The 18747-nt window shown below is 38.2% G+C and overlaps 1 protein-coding gene across 1 annotated transcript; it reads left to right on the top strand.

Moving 5' to 3' along the window:
- Window positions 1-357: 357 nt before the first annotated feature.
- On the top strand, window positions 358-18350 carry OPN4 (opsin 4). Its single transcript, XM_031061182.1, has 13 exons — window positions 358-487; window positions 600-698; window positions 4053-4195; window positions 6092-6225; window positions 7387-7590; window positions 9458-9629; window positions 10491-10655; window positions 13154-13261; window positions 14404-14584; window positions 16116-16262; window positions 16775-16843; window positions 17282-17317; window positions 18159-18350. Exons 2-13 carry the CDS (start codon window positions 672-674, stop codon window positions 18348-18350), a joined length of 1578 nt encoding a protein of 525 aa, XP_030917042.1. The 5' UTR covers window positions 358-487; window positions 600-671.
- The last annotated feature ends 397 nt before the right edge of the window (window positions 18351-18747 follow it).

Raw genomic sequence — 18747 nt, 5'->3', positions numbered from 1 at the left:
TGCATACAGGCACATTGTTAAATATCAGAATCTATTTGAGTTCTGACAATTTCAGCAGAACTGTACACATGCATGGTCTTTAAAAGCAGACTACAAAAAACTAACTCACCAATATGGTGAAAAAGAACTGTATATTTAAGACAGATAGAACTCCACCTTTTAACTTCTTTGTCTTCATACAGAGATAATGTGGGAATAGCATTACAATTCACACATAAATTGGTCAAAGGCAAAAACCAGGTACCTGCACTTTTAAGTGAGCATCAGTTTTATACTGTCATTAAAGTGAAGCTGGAATCAGATGGAACAAGCTGCAAACTGGGCATGTGCAGACTCTGCCCTCTCCTGTATTTAAATGGAAGCCGCTGCTGCTGCCCTTTGCTGAGCTGATGATGGACTGAAACAATCTGAAGCTCTAGTGAGGAAGTCTGCACTGGATCTCACACCATTCCAAAGAATCCAATAACCTGCTTCACACACACAAAAGGTAAAGTGGCTGACTTAAATTCAGAGGACAGCTCTTCTTTCTTGGTTTTTGCTTAGGTTTTGTTCACCTGAATAAGCAGCCCAATCAGAAGGGGATCTGTTTTCCCTCCAAGGACACCAAGAGCACCAGAACTGTGGAGTCCCTCAGTGCATGGAATGACTCGGAAGCCAATGCCTACACTCGGATGGATCTGCTTCCTAGAGCCCCAACAGTAAGTGTTTCTGTCCTCAAAGCTGTGGCATGTAGATCTATGGCAAGGCTGGCATTTACAGGACTGTAAATGGACAGTTAAGGAGCATGTACACGTTTTATGCTGTAATGCAATAATGACATAACAAAACCTTTTAAATATTTTTTTTCTTTTAACTATTTATTTAATGCAGAAAAGGCTGTACAGGCAGTGTTTTTCAGCAGAGTTCAATAGGCAGAACACAGGCAGGAATGTCTAATGGCAAAGTGCATCAAATATGTTGCAAACTATCAAAACAAGATGTTCTTGTACGTTAAACTGCTGTTTAGCAGTTCAAACACAATGCTCTCTTGTGTTGTTATTCAGGGCGGAAATCCCCATCATTATCATTTCTGTAATAATCTGTAAGTGCAGTGGAGTGCTTATGTAAATGTTAAAAGAGTTATGTGCAGTTACCCAAGAAAGTTTTTTGGAAGGTTTTCTCAGGTAAGTCCTATCAAAGCTCTTTCTGAGTTTTTATATACTAAAGAGAAAGACATTTTCCTTGCAAGTGTGAAAGTGAGAATCTGTTGTGATGACACTTCAGGATGGAGTTTTTTGGGTTTGCTAAAAATTTTTTCTGTCCCACCCCACACGCCTGAACCAAAGGAGTTCAGAAGCCCTCTTCCTGGCTTTGTCTCTTCAAATATTAGTAGGACTACAGGTTCTGTTCATGTGCTGTTTTTACTACGGTCTGTTTAAAATTTTATAATGAAAACACAAACCAACCTAATTTTTCAAGTTTTTAAAATCCATTTTTTAATAAAACCTGGATATCTGCAGTATATTACAGAAAAATAAATAAGGAAGTGTCCTGAGCCAAGGCACTGGAAAAACTAAATGAGATGGATTAATGTGAAAAAGGATAGCAGAACACAGCAGGGAGGGAGAAAAGGGACTGTAGAGCGCATGGCAAAATGGAAAGGGATTCTGGGGACACAGTGATTTACGCTGGAAAATTAAAAATTGATTTTTTCCATGTTCTGCTGAACAATTTCATTAGCTGTCCCTTTCCCTAGGTCAAGTGTCTGTATCACCAAAATTTTGCATTTTAACTTGACACAAAGACTGGCTTAAGAGAGTTTCAGAAGTGAAAGCAGTGTGTGCTGCTTGTGGCTGAGATTAAATCCGGAAGACGATACAAAATCTGCTATCCAAATTGCTCAACAGGGCAAGCATCATCTATGGAAAGCCCTGCTGTCTACTGGAAAGAGGGCTTAGCAGTTAGCGTCACCCTGCTGAAACCATAATTGAGGGGGATTACACTCCTCTCTGTGCTGTCTGTCATCACAGGGCAAGTGCCCACAGAGGCAAGCTCAGAAATCAGAGAAAGGATCTGGAAAGGAAAATAACTGCTATCAGTTGTTTGAGGCCTCTTGTAGGTAGCCAGTACAAACACCACACGAGGAACCCCAGGAAATTACAGTGTTTCTGGTCAGATAGTTTTGCTAAATTATTGTAATTTGTTGTAATGTAAAAGGCCTAACACTATCGTTGGTTGTATAAGTCATACTGTGTAAATGAGTGGCTTCCTTACCTGCATTTGTAGGAAAATTAGGAACAAAGAAACTTGTTACATTGCCAAAGTTCACACTGAACTGCCAAAACTTGCCATGTTTTGGAACTGGGGTCTCTTCTATTGTAATATTCTTCCTGCAAAACCAGTGCCTACAGTTTGAAGTTAGATGAATTCATAAAAGCAACCACATAGCACTCGTATTTTCTTCCCCCTTTTGTTGTCTTGTTTTACACCAAATTAGATACAATCCTTCTGCCACATTCAGGCAGAAGTAGCTGAAATAATGTCTTTGACATAGTTTTTTCTGCTCCTGGCTTTAGAATTGATGTCATACAAATCAATCTGTCAGAATCAGCACTGAAATATGTTCAAGTGCCCTTATGAGGATTTCTTCTTTCCCTGTAGCTATAATTAAACCTGATCTTATACCCTTGCCATTGCAGGTCTGTGAGGAGTGGGCTAGATCAGATATTATTTACTATGAGTATTTGCTTGCATGGCCTTGCTCCTACCATCATCACTGCTAGCTTTAGTAGGACTTCCGAAATAACATCTCCAAGGGAATGGCACTTAAGTGATATGATTTTATTTCCTCACTCTGAAAAAGAACAGATGTTTTTTCTCAGTAATAGTTGAATTCTGTTCTTGGAATGTTGTCCTTTTATCACTTATACAGAAATACTTATGCTATGGGGATGTGTGTTGGACTTTCAAAAATGGTGTATTTTCAACTAGAAGCTATTCAGAAGTTAGCTGGTTTGGTTCATTTGGGTTTTTTATTTAATCAATTATGAAATGTTTCTGCTAATGTAGAAACCCAGGGAGTGTGCTTTGGTGGTTGAGGATTGCTGTGGGCAGATCTTCAGCACACAGAGCAGTCTCATCCAGAATCCCAGGCACTCCTGGGGTTCCCCTCTTGCTACTGGTACATTGGTTTTAAATCCACACTGCCTGTAATAACCTCAGCCTGACCTCACAGATGTATTCAGAAGTAATGTCCACCTCTATTGTCCAAAAATACCCATTTCCAATACTGTGATCTTCAGACTTGGCTGCTGAATTCTGCTGTGAGTTATTAACTGATTAAGACACAAATGCTTCAATCAAGTGGTTTATGAAATACTTCCCAGACAGCAAAATACCTTGATTCAGGCAGAATCCAAAACCAGAACTGGTGTGGAAACCAGGCATAAGGTAGAAAGAATTTGTGGTTTAGTTTTTCTGATCCTTAATTTAGTTTTCAAAAGACTCTTGTTCAAGCTGCCAGGCTTTTGGTAATCAGCTCTTGAGGGCAGCTCAAATTGCACTGTAATTCAGAGGGAAAAATGAAGTGGCCATACTGCTAAAGGAGTAAATGCCTATTTATCCATAGAACATTTCTACTTAGTTAGAGAAGTCCAGCCCATGATGTCAGAGGACAACTGAAATTGTACTTCACAGGTACAGAAACTTTCCTGAAATTAAATCTATAGGAAGCTTACTTCTTGTTAAATACTGCATTACCTGATATCAGATGCAATGAAGCAGGTCCCTTCCTGTCTCTCTTTCTCCTTCATATCCTTATTTTTCTTTCGGGAGAGAATAGGTTGCTTTTCTTCACCAAAATTCTAAATTGACAGTAAGCATACATCCTTTGCCCTTTGCAGTGCTGATGGCATATTTATGCCCCAAAGATATTCAATAGATGGACTTTGAATTTATTCTTTTTTTGCTTGTTGTCTTTTTGCATTCTTGACCATTTTCCCTTCCAGAGAAGCACATGCCAGCTTGTTCAGAAAGTTTGGCAATATACCTATGACCTCTTATTTGCTCCACAGAAGATGACAGTGCAAGATGTTCCTCGTGCCTTTCCCACAGTGGATGTCCCAGATCATGCCCATTATACAATTGGAGTTGTCATCCTTATAGTGGGGATTACAGGAACTCTGGGTAATTTCCTGGTCTTCTATGCTTTCTGCAGGTACCTTTCTTTTGAATGTCTTTTTAAAATATTCAAATGTATGAACTTCAACTGTATCCTGTGTGCTGCAAACACAGTCCAGGAATACTGTCAGACTTCTTCACTGGCAGAGTAAAATGCACCAAGAGACACTGCTGTAGGAAAAGAGTGGCAACCTACCATTTCCCTCTGACTTCTTCCCATTAACCACAGCCATAGCAAAATTGTTAGCAAGATTGCAAAGAACCACCCAGATATTACAAGCTATAGAAATGCAGCCAAAGCAGAAATGTTACAGTGAATTTTTTTCTACTGGCTAACTGTGTCTGCATTGAACTGGTTTGCACCTCTGTACCTCACAAATCTGTTCTATTTTAGATGTTTCCTTCCTCCTGTTTCTTATTAGTCAGTTTCTTTCTCCCCCACCCTGTTCATTAGTGGCCATGTCTCATTTTTTTCACATTTTCCAACACTTCGCTTGTTTCCTTTTAACTAAAGCCACATTCCAACTTTTCTATCTGAGGGAAATTGGATCTCTGACAACAATGTCATATGCTCACCATTCCTGTTCACCCCTCATTCTGTGTCTGATTTATCACACTGGAGCAGAGCATTGACATGATGTTCAAGCCAGTGAACTTCTACTATGTGATTGGTCTTCAGGCACAAATGTAATAAACCAAAATAACAGCAACAAATTATAGGATCATTTGACTGTGTTAACTTAGATCACTGGAGTGTAGATGGAAGTTGTCTTGGTCTCAAGCCTGTATTTATGGGCAGTAGGTTTCAGCACATTCATTCAGAGTAGAATGGCATACTTAAGTGAGAATGGCAGCGGCCTTAAGAAGAGAAAAGGCATTGGCATGCATATCAGATATGTGAGGATGAAGTACATGAGCCAGCTTAGCTCTTTGGATGGTCCCATACAGGAAATCCAGCTATGGCACTTCCACTTCAGGACACAGCTTGTCTTCATTTGAAGATGATATGAAGACAGAAAGGGATACTGATAACTAAGTAATGAGTACATCAAAAATTCAGAAAACATTTAGGTGCTTACAAAGCAGCCTCGTGTAATGACAAACCATAAGAGACCAGCTGCCTGAAATAGAAATGTGTTCAGTGACTTTGCAGACTGCAAACAAATACACACAACCCATAAGCACCTACTAATATACCTCCTTGCTCCTAAATTGACAGAAAGGGGATGGTGGTCCTAGTGCTTGATTCTGGAGCAGTGCAAAAACCCATAGTTTATTCACCTATTTTTCTATTATGCCTAAGACTGAAATTGAAAAAGGAGCTAAGTAGTTACACTGAGCCTCAAAGTGAAGAGCTCTTGGTTGAGTTTTTATGTGTACCCTTTAAAACACGGTACTTTAATATTATGAATAACAAAAGCAGGCAGAATACACTGAAGGCTGCTTATTGCTCCTTTAAAGACAGAGTCTGGGCAAGTGAAATGAGTGGCACAGAGAAGAGCTGATGTAAAGCAAAGGGCTTGATGTGGTTCATAGTGAGTTTGCTTAAACCCTGTATTAGGAAGCCACTGTTGATCTTATCAGCAGTGGAAAATGAATGCCCCTTCTCCTGCTTAACACAGCCCAGATCCAGACATCCATATTGTACACCAACTCTAACTTCCTGCTAATTGTGGGCATGCAGTGCACTGGTTAGATTATTTAAAGAACAGTGTGATTTATCCCCATCACTGAGCTGGTTATCAAAGCAATCCTGTAAAATGCAAAGGGTGTAAAACTGGGCCTTGCTTGTGTTCCCTCATGAGAGAAACAAGAAGCACTCTGCTTTAGCTTACCATGGAGTGTTTCTTGGGATTTGTGAGCTCACAGGAAGGAGTAACAGCATAATTAACAGTGCAGCACTGTTTAGCAACATTTCTTCTGATCTCTGTAGGAGTAGGAGCCTTCAGACTCCAGCCAACATACTCATCATCAATCTAGCTATTAGTGACTTCCTGATGTCCATTACACAGTCTCCAGTTTTTTTCACCAGCAGCCTCTACAAACACTGGATTTTTGGTGAGAAAGGTTTGTATATATTCTTTCTAAAATTTCACTATGTTTGTTCTTACCATAGTGGCAGTTCATCTATCTACCCTCAGGTACTCTTGCAATATTGAGAACATTTCCCAACGTTGTTTCAGTGTTGACACAAACATTTCTTTGAATATTTGTGTCTGTGTGTAATAAATACACTGCTATCAGGAGAGGAAAATTACATTAATGAGACAGATGCAAAGGCATCACTGGCAACATGAGGCACAGCACTAATCTTCTTGCCAGTGTTCTTCCCCAGTCACCTCATGACTTAGTTACTGACAAAGAAGCACTCCCCCTCAGCACACCAGCTTAAAAGCCCTTTTAAATAACCTGCTCTGGGACTCACACCTGGCATGCTGAGGCAAGAAAGCCTGGAAAATCTGATTTTTCACAACAGAAGTTTTACACTTTCTGTGTAGTAAGAAAATGTGGAATGAGGGTGCTTTCATTCTTCCAATATAACTGTTGTAAGAGGAAGACTAGTCTTAGCCTCTTGAACAGGTACTGACAGAAAGGAAACTCACAGAAGTAAAATTGCTATTTTGATCTCTGATGACCAAAAGCATATTTTTATTTTACTTCCATTAAGTGCTCATTTGCATATAGGCTAAAGCTAATCCAAACCACTGCTTTTAATCATTAGGTTGTTTGAACAATTAAAATCACTCATTCATGTATTCATAGTCTGAATATTTACTTCAGCTAAATTACTCATTAATGTATTCATATTTACATCAGCTTTGCTGCCCTTGAGATATGAACAGTACCAAAGAAACTATATCACATTGTTAAGCAAAACAGCTGCTCTATGGGACCTGCAGTAAAACTGGAGTTAAATGAGATACTAATGGACTGCTGAAATTATCCTACTAGAATCACCAGAAATCAATGAGTGAAAATACATTAAGTATCACTGTCTCCAGCAATTGAAGCAAACAAAGTCTGTGAAGTTTATCTCTATGGATAATGCAATTAGCAAGACAGGCAGCAGCTTTGAAGTAGCATTATAACTGCAGGAAAATTCACCTTTCACTGCTTTACAAATTCCAGAAGACATTAGTTCATAAGAAACACAGACTTGAACTCTCCTAGAAATAATTAGCATGGGTAGATTAATTTCACTGCTACTTCTGTCATCTTCATTGCAAGGCTGTGAGCTGTATGCCTTCTGCGGAGCTCTTTTTGGCATTACATCTATGATCACTTTGATGGTGATTGCCTTGGACAGATATTTTGTCATCACTAAACCTCTGGCTTCTGTTGGAGTGACGTCAAAGAAGAAGGCCCTAATAGTCCTGGTAGGAGTCTGGCTGTACTCTTTGGCTTGGAGTCTCCCACCCTTCTTTGGATGGAGTAAGTGAACTGGAATAAAACTTTTTTGCCCTAGTGTTGGATTAAAGACCAGTTAAAGGTGCAGAAGAGGGTTGAACTAATAGCTCACATATGAGGCTTGAGTAGACCAATTTGAAAAAAGAGACTAAAATACATGTTGAAACTGAAAGTCTCTAATGAAAAGAAAAGAATGCAGTGGGCATTACAGCATATTATATGACAGTGGCACTTTTCCTTAAGCACACTACTTGCTCCATAAAGGACAGCAGATAAATTCATGGCCAAAAATTTATGAAGAATGTGCCTGCTCATTATCCCATGTCTACTTCCATTGAATCAAATTTAACAATAAATAAGTTAAATAAATTTATTTGTGTTATTTCTGCTGAGTTTTCTGTCTAAGACACCAGTGTCAATCTAATTCTTTTCATTCACATAAAAGAATCAGAGCATTTGTGCCAGGAGATCTTCAGTAAGTCTTGACTGTGTTCTGGATGGACAAATTGCTCTTGGTGTTGCCCGCATTCTCCATTCACTCAGTGGTGTTGTCACTGGCTTCCAATAAGCATGGCATTTAGTAGTAACTAAAATGCTTTTGTAAATGTGGATTTTACACATGGAAATTGGAGCATTCATACAGCCCCTTGATCATTGGAATTCATGACAAAGTGAGTGTCTGTTATTCTTCCTCACTGCAATCTGCCTCACTACCATTAAGTATATTTCCTGAGAGTCACCAGTTGCAGTCACTAAGTTAAAATTAACTCATCATTCAAAACCCCAGCCCACCATTATGCTTCCTAATTCCAGAAGAGTCTGCCAACTGAGGTGAGAACATAGACACGGTTGACTAGTAAAAGATGCAACAGCCAACTCAGGTACTGAGCAGAATTTCAGCAGAGTTTTGTTATTGTCATATTATTACCATTCTGGTCCCCCTAAACATGAAGCATGCTTAAGCAGGCAAACTGCAATACTGACAGAAGCAGTCTTTAGTTGAGTGAGGAGCTGTTAGAATAACAAAATGACAATATAGCCTTAGATTATAGATTTTCAGTTGAAGAAGGTGGAATAATTGCTTGAAGGGTGTTATTATCTTGTAATTAGATTGTAATAGTACCCACAGTATGAACTCTCACACTGTAATTAGATGCATTTGAGAACATCTGGTGCAATATTTTTAAGAGCAGAACAGAAAATATCAGCGTAAACAGTTAAAATTAAAATTCCAAAGTAAAAAAATTCCAAAGTTGCTATTGCCAATTTATTTACTTAACAGTTTGAAACAGTTCCTTTAAAGATAATACATTTTATTTCAGGCAAAACATTAGGTATGTTTTGGAGTGGGTTTTGTTTGTTTGTTTGTTTGGGGGTTTTTCAGTGTTTTTGTTGTTTTTTTTACTTCTCAGCTTTACTTCATGACAAAATTATTTGGTCTACACAACAAATTTTTCTGTTTTGCCCAGTAAATTTCTCATATCTGCACATGCTTAGAAAAATGATACCTAGAGCAATTGGTTTGACTACTTTGGAAGAAAGCAATTTGACAGGAAATGGAGATATTTAAAAACAATACAGGTCTGGTTCCATACCCAAATAAGTATTTGAAGAGATTCCATTTGACTATAATGAGTTTTAAACAATATTCAAGACTGAAGCAAAATTACTCAGTTTTCTGAAGCCTCAGACTGCTAAGCATAAATACAATAGGGAAACAAAAGAAAATATAAAAGTTCTTTACATGAAGAATTGTTTATCCTTTTAAACTCTTTTTTCCCTTTCAGAGAATAAGACTAAATCCAATGTTTTTCTGAGTATCTTCTCTAACTTCTGCACTCAGAATAACATTCACTTCATGGTTTTTACCTTCTCCTGTCTTCCCTTCTAGGTGCTTATGTTCCTGAGGGTTTGCTGACTTCCTGTTCCTGGGACTACATGACTTTCACACCATCAGTCCGTGCCTACACGATGCTGCTTTTCTGTTTTGTCTTTTTCATTCCTTTGATTGCTATCATATACAGCTATGTCTCTATCTTTGAGGCTATCAAGAAGGCCAACAAGTAAGTAGCCAACAGTCCTAAATTTTTATCCTTGTGCTTAAGTGACTGCTTGTTTTTGTAAAACAAAGAAAAAAAAAACAGAATAAAACTGGGACACGTTTCTCACATTTATTTTGTAAGTACAACTGAAAGAGAAAACCAAACGAGAATTCTGTCAATAGTCAGCATGGCAAGACATAATTCTTAGAAGGACCATTCCTGAATTTAGGCCTGAGCTTATCAGTGTATTATCTAATGACATGGAAAAGGATACAGAAATTAACCAACCAGGATAAAAACAAAAGGGACCTCAGAAACACCTAATGACAGTGTATCAATAACTATTTCATAGAAAAATAGATGGAATTTAACTATAAATTTAAATAAAAAAGGAGATTAAAGATTCAATAGCAGGGCTCTGAAACAAAAAGTTATTGCTATTGCTTTAAATATAAAGGGCAGCCTGCCACTCCATGTGCCATCTGCGGGTACCAGTCTCATAGATCCCAGTAGATCTGGTCTAACTCAGAAGTTCAAAGTGACAGCAAGGTAGGAAAACAGACCCAGGGAAGCAAAGACTCCTCTAAGTGTCTTTAACTCCGCATTATTTAATTGGCTTGAATAGCTGCTTTATGTGGAAAATATATTGGTACCTTTCTGCTATTTTTTTTCATTGAAGCACATGTGGATTTTGCCATTGATTAGTGCAACAGAAGTACATCGAATTGGGAAGCAGGGGTCACGAACTTGCATTAATATGCAATAAAAGTGCATGAGTTTTAGCCTAAAGCAGCAGAAGAGTAGTTGTTGTCCCACTTCATGAAGCTATTTGCTCACTTCCCTACCTTTGTTTTTTGCCTGTTGTATGTTTATTTTCCCTAGATCTATTCAGACATTTGGATGCAAACGTGGAAATAGAGAGTTCCAGAAACAGTATCAGAGGATGAAAAATGAGTGGAAGATGGCCAAAATTGCACTGATCGTCATCTTGTTTTTTGTCATTTCCTGGTCACCATACTCTGTTGTTGCTCTGGTAGCTTTTGCTGGGTAATTATAAATGTATCAGCAAAGCAATATTCAGTGAAAGCAAAAGATGTGGAACTGTAAAAGACAGATGAAAGTCAAAACTACTTGTCACGTTTGACCTCTGAAGCATGTCCAAAACATTCAAATATTTAGGAGTGATATTTAACCAATGGGGCATATGCTGACTGATTTTTTTCTTAGTTTGACTTTAAGAAAATTTTAAAAAAAGGAAAAGAGAGAAAGAAAACAAGAATACTATTACTGGCAATATAAACTGCCTCGCTGAAGATTTCCGAATGCATTCTCTATGCTAGGATATTTGAACTATCAGAACTTTATTTAGCACCAAAATGCTAAATAAAGCACTCCACAAAGATCCTCCCAGGGGTTGATTCTCTTTTTTTCTCTACTTCTTTAATCTACAAAGGTATATTCATTTTTTTGTGTTACATCAAACTGCAAAAATTCCTTACATGTATAAGCAAGTTCAAAATTAGTACATACACGTGTTAGCTTTTTGATGCTGGATATAAATATCATAAACATATATCATCAAAGCATGTTCTTCATCTGTTTAATTGTCAGCATTTTATACAGCCATTTCAATGGAAGCATGACAGCATTAAAACATGTAGCTTGACCCCAGATAGTTGATACTAGGCAAAGTAATGGACTGGGAATCCATTTGCCTTTGCTCTACGTGGTTATTTCTCCCACCTTAAGATGTGAATCTTCCTGTGCTTCAGTTTAGCCTCTCTAAAATGTGTGTGAGTATCTCTTTTCGGAAGGCTTGTCACCTGCAAAACCTCACCTGGACGATTCCTATGACAGTACAAAACACTTCTCTTATTATTTTTCAAGGTGTTTCTAAAATTGACACACAGCTCAAATTTACTTACTATGGAGCATTTAGGGAGACAAGGGTGATTTTTGTTACACACCCAAGAAAGAGGCCACTGCAGGGTTTCGTCTCAACTGCTTAGAAAGGCAGTTTCCTAAACACAGCACTTCTAAAATCTTAGGTTTAAGAAGAAAAAAAATACAGAGGGAAGTGGATCCTCTCCCTTTGTATGCAGACAGATGATTCCCAGCTGCAACGAACATTTTCTACATGAAGGTAAACATGTTCCTCACTCAGGAACAGGAATCCTTCACATGTGTCCTAGTGTCCCATTTCCTGTCAGAGGTACTGGACATCTTCCACTGGTGACTTGTGACCAGTTAGACACAGAGGAGAAGCAAGGAGACACAGAAAATAAGCATAGCTACCTTGCAGTACTGTAAGAGACCTAAAAGAAAATCAATAGGGGATGCTTTAAGCTGACCACTATGTAGAACTGTTGCGCTGTCACGCACGATTCAGCATCTACCTTAGGAGCATCAAGTACCTGCTGATCTAGACTTCTGCTCCATGTCTCACACTCTGAAAAATCTGAACAAATGAACAGTTTTATAATTCTGCAGTATGTTAGAAATTAGCATTTTTGAATTTTCCTTATAAAGACATCTGGAGAGCAACATAGCTTCATTCAGATTTTTTCCATTTCTGGGCTATTTCTTTTATGCAATCCTACTGGGATTTTTCAGGTTAATAACCAAGCCTGGATGTCTTCTGTGAAATTTTATTGCAAGGGACTCAGATAAAATCTTGCTACATGCCACATATGGGAGGCAGACATGGAGTCTATGGCTATAGTCTTGGACTAAAGACTACTCATCTGACAGAGCAACAACATATGAAAAATGAAGGAAGAACCTTAATTCCTTTAGAAAATATTTTGAATAGGGAAAAGCGAGCTAGCACAGTCATGCTCACTAATACTTTTGGTCTACAGGTTGCATTTGCTGGGAATTATTAGTTTAAACACAGGAATTATTAGCTTAAACAGAAGGCTTTGCCACTGTTTGATTCTGTTAGCTGAACTCTCCATCAGCCTTACCAAAGCATTGTCTCAGCTCAGGGTCAAAATCTTCATTCCAGTAAGGTCACACGGTATGTTATCCAGAATATGTGAAGATTTATACCTCTAACCCATGTTTTTAAAGAATGAGCAGGAGAAACCGTGTTAAATATTGCACATAGAGAACATCCTTATCCTTATCAGGGAAAAGCCTTAAGAGGGGAAATGGCATCTCAGCAGGCAGCTGACAAAATGGTTCTTATACTGCAATTGGCAAACCATTTCCACCTCATCACAGAGCATATATATTCCCATAGTATGATGAGAAACTTCCTCACCAAGATGGTAAGGTCTTTTAAAAGGCTGACATTGTCCCTGGGTTAAACAACATGGGAATCCTTCATAGTAGTGAAGTACTGCCAGAGAAGCCCCCAGAAATCCAATTAGACTGATGTTGATCTTTACAGGCTAATGATGTAGAACTTCTTCTCTCACTGTTTTGGTACAGAACACCTCTTTAACTCTCTTTAGAGCCTTAAAGCCTATCTTGCCACTGTATAACTTCATAGACAATGCAGAACTCAGTAGTAAATATATGATGTGTTTGCATTACTCTAGGTATTCCCACGTCCTAACACCTTTCATGAACTCCATACCAGCTGTGATTGCCAAAGCTTCTGTCATCCATAACCCCATCATTTATGCCATCACTCACCCCAAATACAGGTAAGTTCGCTCTTACAAGCTATGTTTATATAGCAAAGAAAATCTGAGAGTAAATTTGTCACTTTTAGGTCTAGTACCCAAATTCTCCTTCACCTGCTCATTTTAACTCTGTAGGAGAGCCTTGCCCTCCCCAGGAACACTCCTCGGTGCCATAGAAATGTCAGTGGAATTTGTACTTGGAACAAACTCCTGAGCAGATGGTAGTTGGAGATGTTTATGGATACTGATCTGTATTTACCTATTGCATGATAAAAGATGGAAACCTTTCCATCTCAAAGGAAAAAGCACCACAAATTTTTAACTGTCTTCGTGAGAGGCAGACATTGGGCAGAGTTGCAAATAGCACTTTGTTACATTAGCCAGGCCAGTGAGAGAGGCAATACAGTGAGCCAAACCACCTCTTCCCTATTTTGTGAATCCTCCTCATGTTTCTCAAGGCTTTCATATTTCAGGTAGTATTTCCTCTGACAGGTAAAATGAAGGGTCATTGCCACTCCAAGTTCAGATGCAGGCAGTGAGATTTGACAGATGGTAGTAATGCCAGAGATAGGCTGTTGTTTCACCACCTACAAAGACCTACTGAGGAACTGAACAGAGAAGAGGTGGGCAGGAACATCTTCAAGGGGAAGGAAGAGGAAAGCTAGGCCAGAGTTTCCTAATACTGCACATGAGCAAAGTAATACAGTAATATAAATGCACATTCTGTATAACTCTACAGATAGCCAGCAAACAGATGTATAAGAGAAGCTAGAATAGCTGCTTAGGGGAAGATTAAAATAATTCATTATGTAGTACTTCTGCGAGGTTCAGTTTAAAGGGACAGAATTTTATTTTTGCCCTGATTAAGCTGAAAGCAGATAAAACATTGTTTTAATAGCTCTCTTCAGTTCCAAAGTTATATTTTAATGCCCTTATCCCTGCCAAGCAATAAATTTGAGTTCTGCAAAACACTGTGAATAAGTGATCTTGCAGGGTGATTGTATATGAGATATCTGATATCTGGAAAACTCTTTTTGTACCCAGTAATTTTCCAGTCCATGCAGCATTAGTTCATTTCTCTGAATAAACACATTGTTTATGATGATTGAATTTTTGTGCGAACAGAAAAAAAAATCTGACTGGTTCTACCTCTTATCCATTAGAAGAGCCATTGCAACATATGTTCCTTGCCTTGGACCCCTACTGAGAGTTTCTCCTAAAGACTCACGGTCCTCCAGCAGTTACCACTCCTCCAGACGAGCGACCGTAACCAGCCAGTCTTCTGAGATAAGTGGGCTGCAGAAAGGAAAAAGGAGACTGTCTTCTCTCTCTGACAGTGAATCAGTAAGGGAGACACTTCCCATACACCCATTTTTAATTGAAAAGCAATTCATCTTCATATAGAGTCCTTTCAAGTGGTAGATGCTTTACATGAAGTGAATTACGGTGCTTGTTATAAAAGCTCCAGAGAAAGTGGAGGGACAAAGCAAAATTAAAGACAGAAGGCTAAGTGTAAAAGCAGGATGTAGATAATTTTCTTCTTGATGTTTGGTGACACTGCAGGAAGAGTGGAAAAATAGAACAGGAATTTTAGAAAGTAAAGTGTTACTGATAGGTAAGGCTTTATAAAGCCTTACTTATAAGTACCAATAAAGGTAGCATAGAGTTCAGTAGAAAGTCTGATCATGCTTTTAAGTTGTGCTTGTCTCACCACAGATCTGCAGTCTGGATGCTGAAAAAAGAAACTGCTAGTCAGAAAATAGTTCTCTAGTGAAAGCAAGGTTGTAATGAAATAGATAATGCTTTCTGAAGATGGGATGTATTTGGAAACATATTAATCATCAGATTTAGACAAATCAGTAAATCCATTACAGAGTCTTTCTCACAGAAGACCTCAACAGCTTGCTGCTGCCAATCTAAGTGGAAACAAATGTTTTACACAGCAGCTGAAAACAGGGCAAGTATTTGGCATCCAGGTTCCCTTCTGTAACTCAAAGTTATATTACTAACTAAATAGGCATATCAGTTTGTTCATTGCAGTAATTTCAAACTAAATTTCTAAATAACTGAAAAGAAAAAAATTTCTTGACAATTCTTTTTCACAGTCAGGATAATAATTGTATCTAGTCCAGCCAAGCACTGAATTCTGACAGCTGTTTTTAACAATGACATTTCAATTTCTTTGCCCTCTCTGTTCTTTTGACTTCTCAGTCCAATCAAGATGAAATACTTCTGGCTGGTAGCCTCCAGTCAGGTGGATGGTTTTAAAACTGGCTAATAGAAAAGGAACATCTTTATATTGCATAGCTTACACTGCAAATCTTGATTGTTAAAAAAACAACAGACTCCCTCAATGACATGGTTTTGTTTTCCCATTAATTGGAACAAAGTTTATAAACCCAGGACTCCTTACTGAAACAAACTATTTCTAAAGCACTGATTCTGCACTTCTGAGACATTTCTTTCTATTTATTTCTGCTTCCACCCAAGCCACTTTGGAAACTTTGGCCCCAATTCCTCCAAACACCTGTGCTTCCTAAGTGGGTAGTACTGTGGAAACACTGTCTCCTTGGAGCTATAAGAGGCATCAGAGAAGTTTCAACAATAGATTGTAACAAAACACTATTTTCTTTCAAATTTTGCAGTGCATCCTCTGGAGGAAAAAAAAAGTAAGCTGATTTTAGATGCAAAAGAGTTTATAGTTTTATTTGTACTTATAAGCAGACATTTTATGAAATTATATATGGCAGAACTTTTTGAAATGTCTTTTATACAATGCCTGTTTCTTTTATGATTTCTGTCTAGGTTTGTCTGGGGCAAACTGGATGAAAGTCTAAAGGACCTAGAGTGAATGTTTTTGCTGTATTAATTTTAGGGCTGTACTGAAACAGAAACTGATACTCCCAGTATGTTCTCCAGACTTGCCAGAAGACAGATTTCCTACAAAACAGATAAAGACACAACTCAGACTAGTGACATAAGAGCCAAACTGACAAGCCAGGATTCTGGGAATTGTGGGAAGGTAATAGACTGTGTAATACCTAAATTCTCTAACAAATGACAAGTTAACAAATCTGCACATTGTACCATAATTAATCATGAAGGTTCCTGCCAAGAAGATGTGGATAACCTATGAGTTAACACAATGAGTAATGACTTACAGGCTGTAAAAGGTCATCAGCTTTTTATTCCCACCCTGGTTCATTATTCAGCTGTCTTCATTGCATTTCTGCTGCTGTTTTAGAGAACTTAAAATCTGAATGGAGAGTTGTCTCATGTTTGGTTTTAAGTGTGTATTTAGAAATATTTGTCTTTTGCTGTCCAAATTACTTGATTGATCTTGGTTATCCCACCATTTGTTACCAAATGAACAAATATGGTAAGATGTAAAAAAGAGGGCTATCTTTAATATATCACTGCTTTTCAGTCAGTCCTTTGCTGTCCTCTTTTTTCCCCTATGCATTTTGCATATGTCTTATATTGTGACATACCTTTATGCCATTTACATCTGTTTTATCTGTGTTCATTTTTCAGACAGCTGTAGATGCTGATGACATATTGATGGTGGAATTGAATGCCACAGAGTACATGGCTACACCTACTGTAAGAACTATTATTTTAATATTTGGCAACAAAAACTAATGACAATTCCAGTCCCTGAGCGCAAATTAAGTTGGTTTTGAGATGCAAAAATTACCCAATATTCCCAGAATAATGCAGAAAACATGACCATAAAGGTAGACCACTGCTAAAACTGAGCAGAAGTTGAACATAGGTATTACAGGATTCTTCCAAAGTTCAGCTTCTTCAAGGAATCTGAATATTTTCTTGAATTAATAAGTCCTATAATGAGGTCTGTGATTTCCTTAGTGGAGTATGGAAGCATTAACTTTGTGCCATCTTTATATTAATGGTGTATATGCTAAGCTGAGACAGCCATTCTGATGGCTCATACCTCTGAGACAGCCTTAGTCCTGTGGCAAGAACTGCTGTACAAAGTGATGTTGTTAACTATTTAATGTTCTCTGTTTTGGGTTGCAGCAAACATCTAAAACATGCAGCTTGGAGGAAATCAAGGTCAGTTTTTGAAATATGCCATGTCACCTATTCAGTAGGATGTTGTATGTTGTATTAGTGTCTGTTTCTTCTTCATCTAACACAGCTACAGCATATGGGTAAAAATATCTGACATCTCTCACAAGTGAGTCAACTTGCCTTAATTCTCAGCAGATATGGGAATAAAAGCAAAGAGCTGACAGATGAAAACAAGGCAGCACTAACCCCAGTGTAATACAATCACCTTAAATTTTCTCTTTATTATTAGCAATGATCCATATGAGCTATTGTGAGCCTCATCCTAACTGATTTTTTTGGTACTGTGCAAGTGACAGCTAATGCTGCTTATTGTCAAAAAATGCTAGTTAATCTTTCCCTCAATTTTTACCTCATTATGTAGTTTGCTTCCCCCTTCAAATTATCCATGCTGTTAACACTATGTATAACATTACTGCTTGCCCAATGACCCTAAATAGTCCCTCTTTATGGAGAAACTCTGTACCCAATTGAATTCATAGGCTGTCTGAGCATATTCACAGTATTTCTGTTCATAGTTAAATGTGCTGTCATGAGCCTGGTCTTTCTTCAAAGTAGACCAGCGCTTAAGTAGCAAATGCAAAGTATTTAATCCTTTAGTACATTAGCTTGTTTAACAGGTGTGGGGGTTTTTTTGTAAGTCATTAATGAAATATTAAAAAAAATGTTCAGATCTACTTTTCCCTCCATCATTTAAGTTTGCTTTTCAGTCAGCCATGGGGACTAGCAAGGTGCTAAATATATGTCATTTTTAATAGATGATTCAATGGGATCTCTTTGTAGATGCTTGTGTTGTCCATTTCTTGTAAATCTTTGCATCCTTTAGAAAAGTGAGAGCCTGAACAGTATTGGAAAAAGAAAAGGAGAGTCGCACCAGGGACCATCTTCAGCCAAGATACCCAGTATTACAATAACATGCAGCAGTGTCCAAGGAGTAGAGCTGCCTTCTAGATACAACTCTGGTTTCCTGTACCCTAAATCCAGCAGTCACAAGCAGAACAAGAAGTCCAGCAGTTGAGTGGCGCAAGCCAGAGTATCACCATAGCCAACAGCTCTGGAACAGCTGTGGACTGGCTGAATCCAGAATACCTTCCTAGATTGGTCTGAAATGCTCCTACAAAGACACAGCACAAAACAAGCAAGGATAAAAACATGAGGAGTGATCTTTTCAGCATCAGAACTCTCTCCAGTGGATCAGATCTTGATCTGAGTCACAATGTAATTTTAATATTTCTTCTTTATGCAGCTCATGAAAAAATTTCTTTCATTTGGATTTTACTCTGCTCACATAAATTCCCACCACTGCACAGACCTTACCTAGAAACCGTCTGGGATTAACCTGAGAGGGAAGGGAAGTATAATATTCAAAACTGGCTTTGTTCGCTTAGTGTATTAACTTCAAAGCTATTACAGAG

The sequence above is a fragment of the Geospiza fortis genome, unplaced genomic scaffold (genome assembly GCF_000277835.1).
Source record: "Geospiza fortis unplaced genomic scaffold, GeoFor_1.0 scaffold130, whole genome shotgun sequence".
Taxonomy (NCBI): Eukaryota; Metazoa; Chordata; class Aves; order Passeriformes; family Thraupidae; genus Geospiza; species Geospiza fortis.
This window is presented reverse-complemented; position numbering and strand designations above follow the sequence as displayed.